The 22862-nt window shown below is 38.1% G+C and overlaps 1 protein-coding gene across 3 annotated transcripts in view; it reads right to left on the bottom strand.

Moving 5' to 3' along the window:
* specc1 (sperm antigen with calponin homology and coiled-coil domains 1) overlaps positions 1-22862 on the bottom strand; it is a 91142-nt gene that overhangs the window by 58643 nt on the left and 9637 nt on the right. Inside the window, exons 1-3 of one of the 3 annotated variants that reach the window (XM_023342327.1) lie at positions 17388-17522; positions 12551-12712; positions 11302-11437 (exon numbers count right to left, since the gene is read on the bottom strand). In XM_023342327.1, coding sequence (XP_023198095.1) covers positions 11302-11437; positions 12551-12706 — 292 coding nt within the window. In that variant the 5' untranslated portion in view covers positions 12707-12712; positions 17388-17522. Of the gene's footprint in view, positions 1-4192; positions 4558-11301; positions 11438-12550; positions 12713-17387; positions 17523-22862 lie in introns of those variants that run through there. The other 2 variants (XM_023342326.1, XM_023342329.1) reach the window with 2 other exon arrangements.

The following is a 22862-nucleotide window of genomic DNA, read 5'->3' as shown; positions in this document are numbered from 1 at the left end:
AATAAGGGATTTTTATGAGCTGAGACGAGGGAGCTATAATGTATCAACTTTGATGTCCAGTGCAATGGTCTCCATTACACAAACAGGACATTCAAACAGAGCACACCTCCCTCTGCAAACACAAAGCTCTGTGAAAATCCTGCTGTATTTACTGTACCAACTCCTAACTGACACGGAAAGTATGAGTAACTTCCTCACTGCGTCCCGGCCATCAGATGTTGGATAAATCCCTGCTCTAGGCCACTTTCCTCTGATGTGGCAGTGTGATGACACTTGTGTGTTGTGTCCTTCACTGGAAATCCACTCTGACTGGCAGAACTACTGCTCACCTACAATACGTCAGTGCCAAAAGGAGCAGAAACCCTCAGAAGGCATTCACTGTCAGGCATGGACAGTGAATGTTGACCTCTAAATGTCAGCTGAAAAAGCGAATAAGAAATTCATATAGGCTCCAGCGCTGTATTTGATTCACCTCAGAACTCTAAACTTGGATATAAGAAAGTCCTAAGACCCAATTTTAGATGTTTTTTGGTATGTCGTCATAAAAAGCCAGAAAACCAGTAGTTGCTCATACTACAGCTATTATTAGGAATACAAACCAATAACACTGTATCGCTCAGGAATTTGAATACTAGAGGAACATTTTCAAAAAATGACATAACCCAGTACAGCATTGCTGCTGGTTTTTGTAGGAATCATGTATTCTACTTTCTATCAAAAAATCTCGAATGACCTTTAGTTTGTGACCTTAAGCTCAAGCATATGTGATTCATGCAGCAGAGAAATGATCTGAAGTACCAGCAAGTCTGCCTTTAAAAGGCTAAAAAAATGGAAACAATCCCTAAAAATATGGAGTGGCTGAGACAGGGTCCTGACTTAAATCCAATCAACTTTAAAAAGGCTGTTCATAAACAGAAAACTCTCAAACTGGGTGAATTAAAATAAATTTGGCAAAAACAGTGGGTCAAAATTCCTCCACATTTTGATGCAAAACACTGATTGCCAGTTGTAATAAAGATGTGACGGCTGTTGTTGCCCCCACCGGAGGCAAACCAGGCCAAGGTTGTTTAGAATAGCCTTTTTGTTCATAAATAAAATTATAACTACATTTTTGCATTTACTCGGGTCAAGTTGGTGAGATAAAATGTTTTGATGATTGGAAGTTATTAAGTTTGAAAACAACAAAAATCTAAAGCTAAATTGTTTTCTATATATATTGTCACTATGTTGTAATGGAGACAAATACTCTGGGGATGGGAGGAGAAACAAAATAAAGCTCCTCTGTCAATCAATCTTGTGTACACGCTGCTCAAACCCTCCCCCTTTCTCTCTGCTACACAGCTGGTTTCCCACAACAGAGCCAGCCATGAATGCCAGTTACCATGGCTACCCACAACAGCGGATAAACTGTTTTTCTGAAACAGCAATTTGTTTCTCCGCCATTAGCACATTGAGCAGCGTGTACATCAGCATGATAGACAGTACTGAGACCCGTCTCCTGGCTCTGATTGGTTGATCCTAACTGGGAGCAGTGCATTTCTTCAGACGTTAGTAGGATCACAGAGCAGCTCAATTTTTCACAGATTATCACAAAATGGTGACAGTTTTAACAAATATGTAAAAAGGAAGAAAAAAATGGTTTACAAAAGTTATATTCTGCAGCTTTAATGTTATTATCCCACCAACAGACAAGAAATTAAATCTCTGAATGTTTTTCAAGCAATAACACTACCTGCTGCATTGATATTGGCCATAGACCCATTTGGAATAAAGCTTGGCAGCATCCTGAAATATTAGAGTGAAGAATTCGCATCAATCATCCGAAGCAAGAAAACATTTAAGATTTTCCATTTTTGACCAAAACCTTTATTAAGCAAATATTGTTGAACTTTTTTTTTTACTCTGCACAAAAATGGGCATGAGCGAGTTCTAGGACCGAACTGACAATTAATCAAAACCCGGCAACCTGCTGGGCCGAAGCTCTGGTCTTGGCTCGTTTCCTAATGTGCAAGAGAAGAGAAAAGAGAGGGGCTACAACAGTTTAGATAACAACCTGCTTATCGTGGCTGCAGACAGCTTATTCCTTCGCCTTCCAATTCTGAGATAACACCTTCTATCAAATTCAAGTCAGTTTCTTATATTTCCACATTTCCTTTCCTATTTCCAGCACCAGGAATGTTTTTCCACTTCCCAGTCCTAAAACATTTCATAGAGCTGGATGGCTTATTGAGAGCATCTGGCTAATCTTACTGCTCTTCTGGGGTTATATACTGTAGGTCAAGCAGTTTAACTAAACAACTTTGTCCTAGAAACACCCAAAGATCAATGATAGACACTTATTTTTATTAGGTGTAAAAAAAAACAAAAAAAAAACTTCTGTCTCTTAAATCTAGGTAGATATAGATCCAGATAGCTAAACAGGGGTTACAATGGGGAAGAACTATTCAATTAAAAGTTCCCAAAATTAAACTTTTAGATACACCACAAGAAATAGGGGCTGAAGAAGAGGAGCATGCCCCCCTGAATGCAGAAAATACAGTACCTTTGTGCAATAAAGTTGGATTTTCTGAGTGGAAAACAAAGATTTCCCATCAAGTTGGAATTCTAACTGGGAAAATAGGAACGTGCCGAGTTGCTCTACATTGATATTGGCCATTGACCAACATCAATTGGTCTATGGGTAATTAGTACTGGTGTGTGAGAATCCAATATGGCTTTTCAGACACATAAAATGTTGTGAAAGTTGCCAGTATAACTATTGGTGCGTTTGTATCTCGTGTAAAAACAATTTGTGAACTGTAAGATGTACATTGTAAAATGCAGAGAAATATGTTGCTACTAGCCAGTATTTCTACAGTACATAGAAGTGAGAGCTAAAACAATGAGCTAATTCCACTAGTTTTCTGACTTGCAGGTAGAACGCGCTCTACTCGAGAGTCATTGTTCGATCTCCAACCTCCAAGATAAACTCAACAATCTCTCAGACAAACGGGGTTTGGACCATACAAAAAAACCCTGAACATTTTAAACAAAATGTAAAAATGTGTACTGTTTTCAATCATGCTATTGTCAACTATGGTAAACAAAGATGAGGGTAAAACTCACATAACCCTGATCTATAGCTTACTCTTATTATATAAAGCAAAGATTATTCCGATTTACTAAGGTGTCTCAATAAAAATACTGAGCATGGGTTTACATTTTAAACCTAGTTGAATCAGTGAGCTTTGCACCAGTTTCATTTTGAAGAATATTGGAGGAGGTTAGGAGTCACGAAGCACCACACCAAATACAGTTTAAATATTTACATTTTTTAGGAAAAAAAAAAAAGATAACAGAAAACTCAGACTTTAACCTTTAGCCACACATTCTTGTTACCGTAGTTTATTTCTTTTCTGCTGCAAGCCATTTTGCTCAGAAAATAATTAGTTTAACAGAAATGTTCTGCTGTGTAGATGCTGCAGTAAAAACATTCACTGTAAGTGTAAACCAGGAGTTAATGTGTTGGAGCAACAGCTTGTAATTGTTGCCTTCTCATCTGAAACAACTGCTGCATCCATCCCTGTATGGATGCAGCCTCTTTTTTTTTTTAACAAACTTATACATACATAAAAAGGTTTAATAACCAAATGTTGTAGGTTGTCCTACTAAGCAGAGGTTAGAAAGCTGCGGAAGAGCTCGGCTGCTTTTGTCCCTTGGTAAAACTAAAAGCTGCTGCCGAGTGCAGTTCAGAGCCACTTTGAAATGGAGATCTCAGCGCTCGGGGCAGAGGAGGGATGTGAATGTGAGACTGATGATAGCATCTCCTCCTGTGAGGTGCCCTGGTGCTTACAGTAAACCTAACTCAGCGCTTTCTCTCCCCCAGACTACTATAGTGGGCACACAGGTGCGTATTCAGACCTACTGCATGTGGAAACACACCAACGCACACAAAATGTGTCAGCTTTGCACAAATACCAACAGAAGGACTGCATGGAAAACTACGTTTCCTCCAAGCGCAGAGAAACTGGTCCGCCGCTGCTTTGTTGGTGTGCGTCCTGTAGGATGCTATTAATCAGAACTTGTCTTCCAGCGAAACACTCAGACATGACAGGAGATTAGCTCAGACCTGCTGTATTCTGCTGCTTTACATGAGCAAACAGGCGGACACATAGAGAGACAAACGAGCAATTTTAAGACACAAGAATCCGACCTGACTCCGTCTCCTCCAGTCTCCCTGCTTGGTTTCCCATGTTGGTCCACTCCCTGACTCCCACACGCTACAGTGAGGCAGACTAATCCAAGAATCTGTGACTGCAGGGGGGAGAGGTGTGTGTGTGTGTGTCTGTGTCAATGTCCGGACCGTCGTCTCCTCTCACAATCACCTCCGGTTGGTCACATGTCGACAAAAGCCATAAAAGATGGAAAAATCCTCGTCTCCCTCTGGTCCTCGCCGCTTTTCTCCACGTCTCTCTAGGACTGTGTGTGTGGGCATGTGCGAGGAGGCAGGCAGCGTGTAGCGTCAGTTCGTGTGAGTGTGTATGAATGTGTGTGATTGTGTTTGTCCTCCAGAGTGGTGACAGTATGTCACTCTGGCATGCAGCAGCCTTGTGTGTGCTTCATTATTGCCGTGATGACTGGGTTCAGCTCAGAAGAGGAGTGGCTTTCTCACAAATGCATGCACACACACGCCTCCTCCCTCTGCCTTCAGCCAGTTTACTCTCACCAGGATGAGGTGAGCGGTGGTGACCCATCTCTCTCAGGATGTACAGGAGAGAGAGGAGGATGGAGAGAAAAAACGCAGGATTTGGATTTTTGCTAAATGATTTTTGCCGGTTCAGTAACCAACAGGGTTTCTGCAGATTTCACCAACTCAGATGTAAGACTTTTTAAGATCTTTGTGACCATCATTTGTATCAAGACAAATTACATATTTTGTGATGCTCTCTACATCCTTAACCCCGTTAGTGTCTATCTTTTTCTGAAAAGAATGTACATAGCATCGTACAGTTGGCAATAGAAGACGGTCAGTAGCCAAGATAAAAGTCATACAGCCAACAAGTGATAAATTGCCACTTACTTTTCATGACAGACACAAAAAACCTCACTGACTAGCCAGCAAATGTATATTAGCAGCTAGTTTCTGATAGCCTCAACCACCTTGAGTCACAGATCAAATTAAGATGTTTGGGTGTAACTCAAATATTTGCCTGAGACAAAAGTCCAGCGAGAAAAGAAACATCAAGAACCGTGATTAACATGCTTAAGGCCAACTTACATTTATTAAAGTGAATTTAAGACAATTTAAGGCCTTAATTTTAGATGAGCGAATTATGACTTTTTAAGGATGCTCGGACATCCTGAATTGAGAAAGATGTTTGCGATAATGAATTGACACAGACTTCTTCTAATTTATTTAGCCTACAGCAGAACCAGCAGGGAACAACGGCGCGGTTGTGTTAGCATGGATACAAAGTATAAAAAGATTTAGCCTGTCATATTTAGAATTGGCTTGACATTTTCTAATTGACATATGCGTTGAATATCGATACAAGCTGGATTTTTGTATTAGAACATATTTGGGAAAATCTTTTCTTTTCAGGTAAATGCATCATTTTGTATAAATGAGCAACATTCAGGAAATGGCCATAAAATTATCTTTAAGGGTACAACATAAAGAGTTTCCATCAGTTTTAAAACATATGATGACGCATTTTCACTTGGTACAAAACATTTCATCCTCATTTCGAGGTGTACTATAACACCAACAAGGAGAAAGTTAAAGAATATTAACACATTAAGTAAATAAAGGGCGCAGCATAAAAGAACCTTTAAAAAATCAACAACAAAGATTGGGCAGTATTAAAAGCTTCAAAAACGGTTTTAATCAAAAACACAAAAGTCAACTTTATTTCTAAGTTTTAAATGAACTTAAAATTTTCATTTAAAATTTTAAGTTCATTTTAAATTTTGACTATTGTACTAATGGCAATGTTATGTGTAGGTATTGTTATTTTGATTTTGACACAGATGAATGAATCAAATAAAGAACTAACACTGCTAATATTTAGTGATAGTTTTCAAAAACCCAAATCTAACAGGCAGAAACTCACTGGGTAATTAGTTGCACCGTTTAAATTCAAATTGTTCTTTAACAAAAGCTAATTTTCAAAGGTTATGTCGCATAAATAAGTAGTGGTATCGGTAGAGGGATAAGGAACTAACTGGAAAACAGAAGTTGAAAAAAAAGATTTTTAGCTTCTGAAAAACAAATACTGAAATGAAAGTAAATAAAATGCTCTCAAGAGGTTTAGCAGCTGTGCATTTATCTAATATTATATAATACTTCACTTAAAATGCTCTGGCAAAAATAGACCGGATATTAATCTCTCTCTAGAACTATCCAGCATGTTCTGATTCCAGGTCTTTCATGTCTCCCTACTGATGCAGAAGCTGCTGCTTTTCCATATTGTCCTCTCCTGTTGTGAGCAGTACATCCTCCTTAGTAAACAAACACGTCTCTAATCCATCTAGGAATGTTCTCCTCACCACAGGACGTCCATCTCTTTGCAGACCTGGTAAGACCATTGCAGTCTTTGTCTTTCAGAGACTTCTTTGTGGCCACAACATTTTAAGTTTTCTGTGCTTCAACTGATCCAGATCAGGACACTTTCTAAGTTTGTTCCAGATGCATTTACAATACACTTATTGGCCCTTTTATATTTAGCCACACACATTTCTCATATTGTAGAGAAGATATGCTTCGCCCAGATAACCATTTTACACACTATGCACAACAGGGGTTAATTAGGAGCAACTATAAACAGGATACCACATGGTGAATTACACTGTTCAATTGTACACAAGCCAGAACAGGAGACATTATACAGGACTCATTGTGATGGAATCATTTCTACGTCCGTCTGCAAGTCCAAACATATGTCTTATTAGCCGCTGACTGAGTGTGTCTGTTCGTCAAGCCTGACTGCTTGTGCAGGCTGAGGCCTCTCAGTTGATTGAGGCACATGCGGCTAATTTATCTGACAGATATGAGCAACTCAGGGAACATCGCTGTCGTTCTTTCTGTGCCTCCCAAACAATGGCATACAAGTAAAACAGGGTTAAGCTGCAACCACCTTACTCCTGACTAATAATCAGAATAAAAATTATCAAGCTTATTTTAATTTATTATGTGATTAATTGGTTATTGTGTCAAGCTTGACCTCTGTTTCCGATCATACTTTTTCCTTCCACTCCATTTTCTACGAATACGCATGACTTGACATTTATACTTTAACAATACCTTTTTAAAATTATTATAGAAAATTACAATTTTCTGAGAATAAATTTTAGGTTTTCATTATCTGTTAGCCTTAATCCTCAAACATTACAAACAATAAAGGGTTGGCATGTTCCACTCTTTAATGAATGAACCTATCTGAGTATTACCTTCTGAAATGAGTGACAAAAACATTGAATTTCCACAATATTCTAACATTTTTACATGTACCTGCGTCTTAGCCTGAATATGATGTGCCCTATGGATCTATGAATGATATAAATTTACGTCAGTGACTAGAATAGATCAGATCAGACAGAGAAATAAATGAATGAAGGACTTCTTTGTTCAGTTCACACAAACATCAATGATCAGAGTGAGAGGAAATCGACTGAATAATGGCAAAAGAAAGCACCCATCAATGAAAAACCATTGATCCAGTTACGTACGCCCTGTGGTCATACCAAAGAGGCTTTTCATTTCTGCAACAGGAACTTTTCTTATGTTCTGTCGCTTCTCTCTGCATGCTCCGCAGGGACTCCTCCCTGAGTGAAAGCCCCCCTGAATTATTGACGAAATGCTTTAAATAAGTCATTGGTGTGGGGCTGGGTTTTAACTCTTTGTCTGGCAGGAGGGCAGAGTTGGTAAAGCGCCAGATGGAACTGGAGCAACACTCCATTAGCAAAAATAACAGTTTTGAACTCATTAGCAGAGCCTGCTGTGAGGGCAGGGAAGGAAGGGGTCAGGCTGTGTGCATGCATGGCGGCAAAATGTATAAATGAGCAGCAGAAGATTTTTAGGTGGTGTTCACAACCTTTCAGCCCTAAAATAACATCACAAAAATATAGTAAAATGTTTTCTTTGAGCTAGATGATGATAGAGACTTGCAAAAGTATTCATTAAACTTTTAAACAATTTAGCAGCTTCTGATCAAAGAGAAATTTTACATTAAAGAAAACATAGAAAATTATATGAAATTGCCCTTAAACTTCACAATCACGCACTTCTTTATGTTGGTTCATTAAAATCCCAAAATGATGCACTGAAGACAAAATGTGAGGATGTTCAAGGAGTATGAAGATTTTTGCCGATATCCAAATGAGACTTAATGAACATAACACTTGCTGTACAGTGATTATACGTACACAGATCCACCTCTGCTTGGAATGCATGATAACATTTAGCTGGTTTGGAGTCTGGAAAGTCATGGCAACACTCGGTGTGTTTCAAACCAAACCTGCAATATCACCAAAGAAACCTAAAAACATATTCAACTATTAAATCCAAAACTGTTGAGCTCTGATACATTCCAGAGAAACTTTCAACCATCAATCAAATCTAGCATTCAAAGGATCTCAAAATATCACAGATCGTCACCCCACTCTTTATTCAAATCATGTCATTTCCCTCTTAAGGATTTCTAGCAACCATAAAGTCAGACTCCCATGTTTGGCATTTAAAACACGAGGCTCCATAATGGCCGTCAAACTTTGCACACATGGTTAACCGCTGCCACTCTTTCAGGTGCCACATCGCATTTTCCACACTCCAGTTTGCTTGCTTTTTCAGACTGACTTCACATATCCACTCACTGTCTGGCTTCATATGTCTGGATGCGCAGTGGCGATTGTTCATTGCCTTTCCCACACCAGGTGCAAAGCAGCGCACTCTGCCTGAGGGATGTTACAAGGAAAATTCATCAAATTTGTTTAAACCTGCCTTGTAATTTTTTTCAGGATTGGAATAAGCTTAAGGGTGTTGTGTCAATTTGAGCAATGCAAGAAAAAGCCAATATGTATGTAAAAAGTTAATTAATGGAGGGATTTTATCATAAATATATCAACCACCAAGATACAAGACACAGGGGAGTTTATAGCTGTAATTTTGGTAGACTACCAGCAAATTTCTGGAAATCTAGGTCAATAAGAGGATGTCAACTTTAATTATTTAGCATGAATTGCACAAAGCAGGAATTTGTTCTTGTCCTCGGGTGTGAAAGCCTGACCTGTTGTTAATTAGAGCACAATCCAGCGAAAGTTGATCGGGGTCTAATTTAGTGTAACAGGAGCGAGAGCAGGAGTTGGCTGCGGTTTCCCGACTCCTCCACAGTCTTTTGTCATGCAGTGAAAAAAAAAGTCCCTTTAAAGAACAAAATGACGAGCAGAAAAGCATCCTGGGAATCGGGCAGCATAAACAAATAAAGATTTCTAACACACTGAGGGTTCTTTGAAAAGATGCACCAACAAACTCCTAATCTCCAACTTCCTTGTTTTCACTAAGTAGAAAATACATTATATAATTTTTTTTTAACCAGATCTTCTATTAGTTTTAGTTAATCGCATAAAGTGTTACGCCAACTAACAATGGGTGTTACAATTTTTTAAAGGACTATTCATATTTAGGACTGCAACCTATTATTTGCAGTCTATTATTTTAGCTATTATTTTAGTAATGTGTTTTCTATTGATTACTGTGATGATTAATCAAATAAAAATATTGGCACATTCTGCAAAATTTTCATCTAAACACTTGAGGGGTTTTTTTGTACAAGATTAGAAATGCATAAAAATGCAAATAACTGAATAATTAAATTCCTTTAAATAATAAAAATGTTATTACCTTGATCATTTGTAGCGAAGATGCATCTAAAGCTAAAATAATACTTCTGACATGTGGAGAGTTCAGCCTTTTATACTTGACTTGGTATCAAAGCAGTCTAGGACTCATCTGGCAATCACTTTTTGGATTAATGGAATAATAACTGGATAGCAGTGTTGTAGTCAAGACCAACTAACCCGACCAAGACAAGACCAAGACCGAGGGAAGTCAAGACCGAGTCAAGACCAAGACCAGCGCCCCGCGCAACATGTCACAATAAAATGTGAAATATGATCAAAATTGCTAATCAAATTGATCTGAAAGATTCACATCCCCATAAAAACACCTAGATATTAAATACTTAGAGCTCAAATAAATTTAACCAATATTAAATTCCGTCTCTGTGCTACAATCTGCGGTGGTCAGAAACATTGGTGAGTCACGTTTTGATTGGATTTTAATCGGTGCGTTTTGCATCCATTGAAAACAAACATGTTAACAAATAACCAGGACAGTATGCTGTAAGTTTAGTGATATTTCCACAGTTGCGGTCTTGAAATAAAATCCCGAGTCCTCAGCGCCCGAGACCGAGACCAAATGCGGTCGAGTCCGAGACGAGACCATCAAAAAATGGTCTCAAGACCAAGACCGGTCTCGAGTACTACAACACTGCTGGATAGCAAAAAGCGCTTAATAGGATTTTTTTTTCTCCCTGCAGAATTTGAACCAAGTGAAGCTAAAGCAAGCTTACAAAGTTTTCTTTTCTTAAATGTAGAATGTATAATATTATCTTCCAGTTTTGGCTTAATTACTGCTCTGAGCATGTTGCTCTTTCAGCAAATACTCTGTTTCAGAATCTGTATACTGTTGTTAATGATTATTTGATTACTAAAGTAGATGACAATTATTTCAATAATCACAATTAATCATTTAAGCCCTAATCATGACATGGTTATTGCTCGTCATGATTAGGGCTTGATTAGGCTCCAGTACCCACAAGGGATAAGCATGTAGGATAATGGATGGAATAAGCAACACAGCTGATTCAAGGTGTCATGAAGTGTCCAAGGAAACCACTAAATTTAGTGCTAATGAATAAGTTAAAAGGAAGGCAAACTATTGTACATAAATGCTACAATAGAGAAGTAAATACAATTCCAACTACTAAGTGTAAAAATAAAGTCTCCATTAAAACACTCAGTCATTTATAAATTATAAAATGGCTCATTAATACTTTTCAGGCCAGAACCTCCACAGAGTTCCTTCTCAGCCGCCAAAGCCTCAATCCCACTAACAAACAAGCGCAAACAAGAAAACTAGAGAAAAAGAAAATCAATAAGACAACAGGCCTGCGCTCCAACAGAAGTCTTAGTAGTGCTCTGTGGCCACCTAGTGGCGGCATGTGGTCAATTCACCAACTGAGCCAGAAGCTGCAGAGCGCCTACCTGAAAGGCTGCGAGGGCGGGCCTCTGCCAGGTCAGAGATTCCTCCAGTAGTGACGGTCTTCTTCATCCGGGAGCCGGCGGCTGCGGCGCCAAGGGCCGGCTTCGTCAAGGCATCGTCACTGCTGGCCCTTTTCAGCTTCAAACACACAGGTCAGGTTAGTGCCAACATTATACTCTTCTACTCCTTAAATAAAACCAAATGCTTGACAAAGTCTCCTAATTTGCAAATATAAGTATAATCAATCTCAGTGTAAATCCAGCTGTTTTGTGAAGGACTCAGACGTTTGTTAGACATGTTCCTTTAACATTAGTGAAGGAACATCTTAATGGGGCTGAAACGATTGATTGGATTAATCTTGATGAATCGGTAATTTTAATAATCATCAATTAAATTAGCAATCAATTAGTCGTTCATTGGAGTATACAGAAATTAAAAATTCAAAGCAATAATTAAGCCAAAAATGTTTCAAAAATGTATACATTTTATATTTAAATTAAATACATTTTTTCATGCTATATTAAAAATATATATGGTATATTTTTAATATAGCATTTTTAATATTCTACCCAGAACTCATCACGTAGCAATTTTAGCTTCACCCGAATCAAATTCTGTTCATAAAAAACATTTTGCATCCAATTATTAATCACCTTATATATATATATACAGTACAGACTAGGGGTTGAACGACTACATATTTTTTAAGGTCGACTACATCATGATAATAATCGAGTCGATGTCGACTAGTCGCGGTGACGTCATAGTGACGTAAGCGCAAAAACCCTTCACAACTACTTGGAGGCTTTATTAGCTATTTTCACAGCAAATATAAGGGGTATTTTCAGTTGTTTTACACTTTTTTGTTTAGTGCATATTTCCACATGTGTTATTCATAGTTTTGATGCCTTCAGTGTGAATCTACAATGTCAATAGTCATGAAAATAAAGGAAACTCATTGAATTAAAAGGTGTGTCCAAACTTTTGGTCTGTACTGTATATATATATATATATATATATATATATATCGTCAATAAATCACCCCTACACTGTATTGATGTTAAGTCAAGCAGAAAGGGATGGGATCTTTTCACATGTTGATGTTAGATGTGCTTTTTTAGCTACAAATGGTCAAATGTGCACTAAAGGAACGTGACAGAAACAGTTATGAGTTCTAGTTAGATTGTAATAATCTTCTGAATAAATTTAATTTAATTTCAGGTTAAATTACACCTGGTTGCTGTGACTCACCTTGCCCAGCCGCTGGTCTGAGGCCAGAGTGTTAGAAGATCTGGAGTTCCTCAAGGCTGCAGAGGTGGAGGTAGAGGAGGTCAAGGAGGCCTGCCTTACCCGCTCCTGGAGTCCTGGCTTGGGCAGCCCTCCTTTGGTGGCGCCAGATTTAAGCATGGCTGCCTGTTTGGAGACAGAAAGGCTATATTTAGCATTTTTATATTTTATTTTTACCTCGGTGCTTAGTAACTTTTGTCCTAATTGATGCTATCTGGAGCTTGTTTAATGATTATCATAGCAAAAACAGACTTCTCCCCTTTAACATGAATCATTTTTTACCTTTAAATATTGTTATACAATTATCCAGGTTTGGAGCACACATTGCCAATAGGAAGCACAGAAGAATAGGGACAACAAACCTATAAGGTAGCAACACTGTCTGGTGGCATTTTTTGCTGTTCCAAAATACACAAACGAAGAGCCGCTTTAATAAGTAACACCATTGAACCGCTTCCTGACAGAGGAAGGTAAAGGAACAGCCTCTCTTATCTAATTTGCTCAAACTTGGAGGAACTTACCAAGACTTGACACAACATGCACATAAGTAGCAAGTAGGCATGCAGATGCCTAAGGCCATAATGGTTATCTTTCTGAAAAATATATGTTTTTAAAAGCCCACACAATGAGGGGTTTGTGTTTCCATCGCTAACAGGATGTGGTCAGCATGACTGCGTTTTATGTTTCAAGGAAAATCCTTCATCTGGGGAAAACAGGAGGGCACTTAAACATGAGCATGCCTCCTGTGTTGTTCCCCGTGGCCAGGCTGACTTATTGATTAGGGTTTTAGCAACCTGATCTCCTGAGGCAACTGGATAATTCACGATAGACCCGTTACATGACACACACGTGGGTTTATTAGTCAACCGTACACTTACGAAGCATTATAATAAAGCCTCGTCATTTACTTCTGATTCTCTGCACCAAAAAGTGTATTTTGAGTGAATATCTGGAGATGAAAAGCTGAACAAAACTAGAAGAAAACGCATGTCTGAACGATTCTAGAGAGTTCTTCAGAATCATTATAATTTAAAAATAACGGATGCCTAAAAATACCCGAGGTACCGGATGTCTAAACAGCCTTCAGGTCTGAGTGCGAGTATGCAAGGTTGTTTGTCCGGTCGGTGCGCAGGGTGTACAACGCCTTTCTCCCAGTGACCGCTGGAGAATAAACGGTGATAGAAATGAAAGGATGGATGGATGTTAATAGGGGCAGGCATCTTCTGCATCATTTATTGTGGAAAACCTCGGATGTTAATTGTGATTCGTAATGTCAAATAAAAAGCAAAACTGAAAGCATCATTGGAAATTTTATCGTTCCCATTTTTGAATTTCACAAGATCACAAATAAATATCAGTAACTTGGAAAATATGATTAAATATAGTTACTTTGTGCCATTTAGTGAAATAAATCACACCTAAGTAAGTGGCATCCTGAAGAAGCCTGTTTCAAATGGGAATGTTTTCCTGGAGTAGTATTTATGTTTGTGGGGCTAAGAAAGCTCTTACATACCTTAAAAATAAATATTTTTAAAAATCATAATTTTTACCATTATCGTAATAGTACCACAAAATAGCACAATAAATTCAAAGTCAACATCGGCCAACCGTCATCTCTAAGTTTCTGTTCTCGTAATATTTCTTCGGATCTTCTAATCACTAAATAAATCTTTACTGCTTTATTAGTAGCTTTGTGTTTTTCGTGCTTATTTAATATATTTCTTGATTTCAGCACGTTAATCAGTATAAATACCACTGGGTACAAACCTAAACACAGTTGAAGACGAAATATTAAAATAAAAATGTCCTTTGGAGGGACTCTACTATACTTCAGCAAGGATACACAGGATTGTGTTCATTCTTTAAATAATGTATTATGAGAAGATGGAGGATGTAGTCTGCAGTCACAGAACTGATAGAAAGTTTAATAATTTACCTCTCATCTAGAAATCGTGCTGGTATACACATGACATGCAAATCATATGATGATGAAGCTACAAACACTTTGTGAAATAATCTGTTGACTTTTTGTGTCAGTGTTTACAGAAAAGATTAGAGGAGTTTCAGGACTTGCTGATTGTGTTCAGTGTTTTGTGTGAGAGCATGTGTTTCTCTTCTGGCCCATCAGATGATCCTCAGGACTTCTCAGGGCAATATCCTGTGACTAACTCCTGCCTGAGTGGGCAGTCCAACAACGCCTCAGCAGTGACGTCTTACCTCGTCTCAGGTCATTTTATACGAGTTTCACTGAGAGGCACAAGTTTGACCTGCTCTGATCTCAACATGGACAAACAGGAAAGTTGTGATTTGAGATGTTCCCGTTTAGGATACTGTATTTATATATTTTTTAAAAAACAAACATAAATAACCAGAACGATTAAAGATAACCTGGCAGCTTTGAGAGTAAAAAAAGCTCTTTGGCTTCACCTCTTTTGGCCACTGCGGAGCTGTATTCTGCAAATGTGACCTCGCCATATTGCACTGCGGAGGTCTGATTCTCAGGAGCCAGAATGGTGTCCCACTTATTTCCCAACGACCTACTAGCTGTGAAACCTCAATCAGGGAGGCTCCATTCTCATCTCTTGAACAACGTAAAAGTTTAGATGAGAAACTGATTGCTATTTAGCTGACAATAGAAATCTAGAAAGAGTGACTGGACTACATTTTTTTTACAACCTGATAAAAATTCACAGGCAGAAAAAAGGCATGGCTTTGAACATGACTTGTAAAATCCTAAACATGGACCCTGCTCTAAAAAAATCCAAACTTCATATAAAGGCAAGCATAATTTGTGGTTCTGAAATAAGTCATAGGTAGTCATCTGCCTTAATTACTGCTAAAAACAGCACATTAAATGGTAGGCTGAATATGGGACAAAGTGTTGGAGCAGTTTTATGGACTACACTACAGAGGAGAGAAAAGAAAAAAGGGAAGTTATTTATACACATTTTGAATATATATTTATTTACAGAAATAAGTGAAGGCTGCCAGTGGTACCAATTTCAGATGGCTCAAAAGTTGATATTTTTCACAAAACAACCATCCGATTTTCCATCTGACTCAATAACCCATTAAAAAAAGAAATTGTGGATGTACGACATCAACAGTGCAAATGTTTCTAAAGTAATATATTAATCTCACATATGTCCTTTTTCAGCTTCACTAAAAGGCAGCCCAATCTGTTAGAAACTCAATCATTTTGAACCAGTTCAATAAGTTAGTGGTAACAACACTCTTCACTGTGGATGTTGTTGCTGAAGAAGGAGCACTCAAAATTCAGACGTCCCTATGTTGGGAATCTTAGAGTTAAGTTAAGGGTTTGTGTTCTCTGGGGAAAAATTACTTTTTGTAAGGCTACCTGCTGCTAGTATCTGATGCTACACTCCATATCCATTTAGTTTTAAAACAATAATAACTAATACCATGTTTTACAGCGACTGCTCCCTCTCACACACACAAAGTGTCACCTCATCTCCTGCTATAGATCATTAAAGGCCACTCACTGCAGCAGAGTCAGAAAAAAATGTTTTGCAAGCTGCTTTGTGTGTGTATATATATATATAAAACAGACCGAGTAAAATCGAACACAACTGTTCTAATTTGTTATCCAGAGTTCATTTTCACATAGTCTGTACAATTCCAATTCTAACCTTCAACAGAGCAACTGCAAAGCAAAAAATAGAACATATTGATTCATATTATACACATACATAGTAGTTTTATAAATCAGCTACAATGCTAATGTACTTTTTGTGTGCACATCATTTACATAAATATACAATCTGGCTAACATGGCTTATCATAACCTATGATCAGAGGCAGAAACAGCTCAGCGATCAGAACAGCTCCTTAAGTTTTAAGTTGAGACACTACAGCAGTGCAACCAATACTCCTACAACTTCAAACACTCACTGTATGTCAGCATGGTTAGAATAAGCAGTAAAGAGGAATGCATGCACCCACAACAAGGAGCTCTACATGTAAAACAACATACATCCTCTCAATGTGTTTGTACATCTTAAAAAAACTACAGATATCATGTTGATCAAAGAGGAAATAGCAGTCCTGCGAAGCTGTGGCTGCAAAATTAGCTGCTTTCCTGTTGTGGTTTTTAATCAGGCATTTAAAGATAGTTTGACGTTCTCTTAAACATCTTGAGAGGTTACGAAGTATAACGTTGCTACATTCAGGTCATGACAGTAGTAGACTTAGTAAAGAAAATGAACATAGGAAATTACATCGTGTCAATATTCTTGCACATCTTAAAAAAAAAAAAAAAAAACTACAGATATCATGTTGCTCAAAGGGGAAATAGCAGTCCTGCAAACTGTGGCTGCAAAATTCCTGCTTTCCTGTTGCGGTTTTTAATCAGGCATCTAAAGATAGTTTGACGTTCTCTTAAACACATCGAGAGGTTACGAAGTACAACATTGCTACATTCAGTTCATGACAGTAGTAGACTTAGTAAAGAAAATGAACATAGGAAATTAATATTATTGCAGCAAAGTGTAAATAGCATTATCTGTTATATGCCATTGTTCCTAAAAGTTCTGACCCAGCTCTTATTTCGCTTTTGGAGAAGCGGCAGAGACGAGCTGCCAGAAATGTCAGAAATCAAGCTGAAAACGTCTACTGCCGATGTTTTCCCAGACTTTCTTACTTGTTATATAAAGTTCAATCTTCACCCCTCCCAAAGCCTTTTGAAAACCAAACTCAAACCAATTTTTGATCTAAAATTTAAAAAGAGGATATCAAAACAACAAAAACATACAGCATGTGACGTCTTGAGCAAACCACTCACTTGTTAAGTAGCAGATGCTGTCCTGGAGCCTGAGTGATCTGCTCCACAACTGAGGATAAATATCTGCTGCTTGGCTCTACAGAGCAAATCAGGGGGTGAAAATGAAAAGACACGAGAAGCGACCGATAGCCTCCACACAGCAGCCAGAAAGAGGAAGAAGTGCCTTGCTCTCTTTCTGCTTCATACAAAGGAGAAGCGTGTCACATAGCTGCTGCCATGGGCATGTTTCTGTTCTCACCTCTCAGTTTTACACTTGTGATTAATAAAGGTTAAAAAAAAAACACTACAAAAACAAATTCTTACCGATATTGTTGGTGTAGTTTCTAGTGCAAACAACTTGGTACACTTGAAATAAGACAAGTAAATAATCTGCCATTTTTCCCATGTTACAAGTTAAAACATATTGCTGCACTGGAGGATTATTTCATTTATAACTAGTACTTTTTCATTAATATTAATGAATTATTGACTTAAAACAAGCTCCTATAATGTGCTGAAAAGTTACTTGTAAGTTTGTTTTGTCTTATTTCAAGTGTAATAAGATATGTGCACTTGAATCGAGACCAAAAATATTTGCTAAGGCTTTGTGGTCTTTTGCAGTGAAGGAAGAAAGAACCAGAGGGAGGGAGGGAGGGATCACCATCATGTGACACAAACAACTGGGCAGAGTGAGAGCTGAACAAGAGTGATGGATTTTATTCTGAAAAGATTAAACTATTATTTAGTTAAAATGCAATGCAGCCTTTGATCACATGAAAGATCAATCACAATATTTTTTAAAACGACAAGTTTTACAAACTAATCCTGCAACTCCAATCTATTTATAACAATATTGTTTTGTTACCACACCAGGTTGTGTGGGCAGAAACAGCAGCAACTGGCACTGACAAAGCCCATCTGTGTCTCAGAAAGCCTCAGTAATATGAGGGTGGATCATTTGTGGACTGGCTGACAGTCAGAATTTATGTTCTTCAGTAATGGTCTCATTTTGATCCCACAACATGCAGCTTGCCAAGGATGTAGAGCATGTGGGTTGAAAGTGAACTGCATTCGGGTCTGGGATTAAACGGGCTTCAGCTTGTGGCCAGTGGTTAACAGAGGAACTCAATCTGACCACACCCCTTCGCAAGCAACAGGCTGCCTTTTAAAGTGTTGCAGCTAAACTTGAGCAAGACTGCAAATTGCTTTTAAGGCATTACACACTCCCACGTCCTGTTGCAGAGACAGATTTTTTTCAGTGTGGTTTAATCTCAGTATAAATGTAGATGTTCTATGAAGGCCTCAGAGGTTTAGGGGGTTTTCACACCTCATAGTCCGGTAGACTCGGTTTGATCGGGGACCAAAATTGAAACATTTGTTACATTTCTGGCTGGTGTGATTCTCTTTCACACTGCACAGTGTCAAACAAACCAAACCCTTTGAAAAACCTCCTCACCTATGGTGGCGCTGCAACAAGAATGACATAAGGAAATGACAGGAAAACATCTAAAGAAGACACTGAGAACAACTTCCTTCACAAAAACAAAAATGGACTTTTAGCAGTTGTAGGATTTCTCTTTTGCCTTTGATATAAGACTGCAGGCCACTTCTCCTTCCAGGGTTAGACTCTTACATTTGTTTTGTTTGTATTTACCCAGAATACCTTGTGCTACAGTTTGCCTCCTGCTTTTGGAGTGGTCTCAGGTCCAACTGGAATTCACATTCAACTGAGCTAGGTTTTTAGGCAAACCAGAGTTTGCTTTTTTCCCCAGAGATCAATTACACATTTACACCTCCCCAAATGAGCCGAACTTTCTAGGCAAACAAACAAGAGTTCAATCAAAGTGGACTAAACACCGCTGGTGAGAATGTGTCCATAGAGAACAAACAGCATCTTGAAGACCATGGTGAAAAGTTTAAAGCAGAGTTAGGTTGCAAAAGATTATCCCAAGCTGAGGTTTTGTCTCAGAGCACAATCCATCATTCAAACATGGAAAAAGTATTGCACAACTGGAATCCACCAACATATGGTCATTCACTTAAACCAACAAGCCAGGCAGGAAGAGAATTAATCTAGAGAAACAGCCAAGAGATCTGTAGTAACTTTGGAGGAGCTGCAGAGTTCCACAGCTCAGGAGAATGTGCGGAATTTGCAGTCACCCAAATATCTAGCCTTGTGAAAGGAAGGACAGAAAGAAGTAACCCTCCAAATGTTTACTTCTAGAGAAACTTGTACTCCCTGGATAATTTCCCTAAACTTTTAGCCATTTTTGTGTTGATCTAGCAAATAAAATCCTAACACAACTAATTGAAGTTTGTGGTTGTAACATGACAAAATGTAAAAGACTCAGGGACTATGAATGATTTTGAAAGGATCTGTATTTACATCAAGCCTGTGGCGATACCGCCATGTGAATTGCAGCCCACATATATTTTGTCAATGCAGTGCTTCATTCGTGTTACTGTCTTCTGTGGTCTCATTCAGTCTGTGTGGCGGCACTAAATTCCTCCATGGGGACAGAGTGTTGGCTGTTTTCCACAATGTTTGGAGCCATGTTGACACATAGCACTCTTAAACAGCGATAACTGGTTAAAAACATGATCTTTTGTAGATAGCTTGTTGGAAATACTAACTGTTCGTTTTTATCCTAAGTAACACTTAAATGAATCATAGTGTTTCACAACTGTCTGTTTCTGGGGTCTACATGTTTGACAGAATGTTACAATAACCAGAAAAGGCCAAACTGAACCACATCAAACCAAATATAGCACATAAAAATATTAACAACACAGAAAGTTAAAACTGAAACACTAACTATTTTATTATTCTTATGCAACAGATCTGAATGCTCTCCCCTCTTCTCTAGCTACTCTAGCTGTACCCTTGATGTATATTAGTTTGATTACTTTGGCGACGGCATTTGACAAAATGTAACGTCTATTGCTCGTTTCACAACTGGTTACTGTATTGTATTAGCATGATGGTTCAAAGTGTCAATGTGCTGGATCATAAATATGAATAATTTTAGTTTTAACTTGTTCAACCTAAGGTTAGATCAAGTTTCTGCTCAAAGTGAAATTGCACAATCCTTGGTATGGCCAAAAGAATGAAGAAACATCTTACATAAGACAATAGAAAAACAAATACCAATAAGTACAAGCACAAATATTTTTCATCCATAACAATGGGCGTCTTGTATATTTAAGAAACTCGTGGACTTGATATAATACAGCAAATTATTCAAACCTGCTGCAAAACTTAAAACTGGGCTAATTGAAAAACAGGACATAAAAGCAACATTGCTATGGAAAAACATGAATAAATAATGACATAACATGGAGCAGCACAGCAGGACACCGAATAGGTGAAGTATCTCTAAGGATTACCACCATTGTATGAAACAAGATGACAACATCCAGCAGGCTGAGTGAGACTCCTTCAGTGAGTACTGACTGCCTCACACGTCTTCCTTTTTCCTCCTTATGTGCACAGGAAGGAGTAGTGAGTCAGATTCTCCATGCATGCACAACGTTTTTGACGGATATGAAAGCAAACATAAAACATGCAGTGATGGTGATTCAGTCGAGTGTGTGTCTAAAAATAAATCGGTTTCCATGATTATTGTGCATACGATGGCAGCAGCAGCCACAAAGTAGAACGAGATTATTCCTACAAGGTCAGAGTAACTCCTTTGTCTGCAAAACGAAATGTCTGTCCACTGGTCACCGTTCGGTCTCCATGGTAAGTAGGTGTTTTTCTGGCTGATGAGTGGTGGTAGTTTTCGCAGCCAACCCATCAGTTTGTTCCCTGAAAGTAACACAGTCCAGCTGGACTTAGCTGGATTGGATGTATTGCTATGGAGACGGTTCTAAACTTAAGCATGGCATTTTCTTACTTGCGCAAGTTGTTTAGCGAATAGCTTCTTAGCCTCTGCCACAAAACACACCGCCTTCGGTGCATCCTTTCACCAATTTGGTCAGCCACGCCTCCTCTAGGCAGTGCCACTCAACAACCAGCTGCACAGCATCCCACATGCATCTTTGAAAATCATCCTCATCACCATGGGAAAATCTCTGTTGTAACACAAGGAGCAACACCAGGTGCTTTCAATGTCAAATCTAAGAAAAGAGTAATAAAGACAAAGACAGTGCTAAAATTATTAGCATATATTTGTTTAGTGATTTGATGTTTTTCAACAAATTGGCAAGATTATTATTATTATTATTTATAACAGTTCAAATTCCTTCAACACAAATGTATCGTCTTATATTACTGTAGAAAAATGTCTTGAATTAAAACTAAACACAGGTCCAATTTAATGAGATGGTAATGCTCAAATATAAAAATATCAACTCCCTGGGTGTAGTAGGATTCCTGAAAAATAAGCACTTTTTTTTTCTTACAACAAAGCGCAGAAAGCATCTGTAAACGTTTTATGCTGCTTGAGTTAGTGACCTTAATGGCATCACATGATCACAGCAGTAGCTAGCCAAATGGCCATTTGCACTGGGGCAATAAAACCAGTCACAGCTCAAGATTATTTAAACAATGTAAATAAAATTTACTGTGTTAAGTGCAACAATAACATGAATGCTGGGGTTTATCACCCGGACAAGTCAGGTCAGATTCATTCTGATCATTGGCCTGTCTTGTCTAGTATAGCATTCTAGTGCAGCTCTTCCCATGTAAACAAACTACTCATTTGTTTATTGTTAATGAACGTATGGTAGACATGTACCTGCCTGCCCACCTTGTTTGACTTCTGAGACTCACAGCATATTTATTCAGCAACATTCCCAATCTATTGCTAAAAAGCAATGTAGACGGAAGTCTTTCAAATTTTGGTCCTGAAAGTCTGAGTGTCCAGTTTTCAGATAAAGACCTCTGATGTTGAGGAGATGTTTAACACCTTCACCCAATCAAACACAAACATTAACCAATTATTTACTTTATGCAAAAAAAAATTTAATAAAATCTGCTGTAAACAAACCACACAAGTCATTTTAATTGTTAAATCTGCTACAAAAGATAGAAATTCTTTAACGTCTGTAAATAACATTTTGAATGAAAAAAATAAGAAAAGAAAGAGTCTTTATTCAAACCTGTTCATCATAATCTTTGAATTGTCCACTCCTCCAATCTATTGCGTACCAACAGGTAGGGTGTAGAAACTTTTCTTCTTAGTCTGTGTATTTGTAAAACTATTAGATAATCTGGATTAAAAAAAAATCTTGTTCCCAAGCCTAAACATGTTTCAGGACACACTATAAAGTCTAAAACAAAGAGCAAGATGCAATACAGTAAAGGAAATGCTAAAGCTCAGAAAGAACAAGAAAGCAGGTACTTTTATTTGAAAATCCAAAACGCAGACTGAAGTCTGTTTTTGCAGCTCGAGTCTAAATCCAAGATTCCAGCCCATCTCCTGGAATCGGTTCACAGCCACAAGTTCTTCAAGGATTTTTGGCACCAGCTATTTTCCACAACTTTCCCATTTC

The sequence above is a fragment of the Xiphophorus maculatus genome, chromosome 11 (genome assembly GCF_002775205.1).
Source record: "Xiphophorus maculatus strain JP 163 A chromosome 11, X_maculatus-5.0-male, whole genome shotgun sequence".
In the NCBI taxonomy this organism is placed as follows: Eukaryota; Metazoa; Chordata; class Actinopteri; order Cyprinodontiformes; family Poeciliidae; genus Xiphophorus; species Xiphophorus maculatus.
Note: the sequence above shows the minus strand (reverse complement) of the source record. Positions and strands in the feature narration are given on the sequence as shown.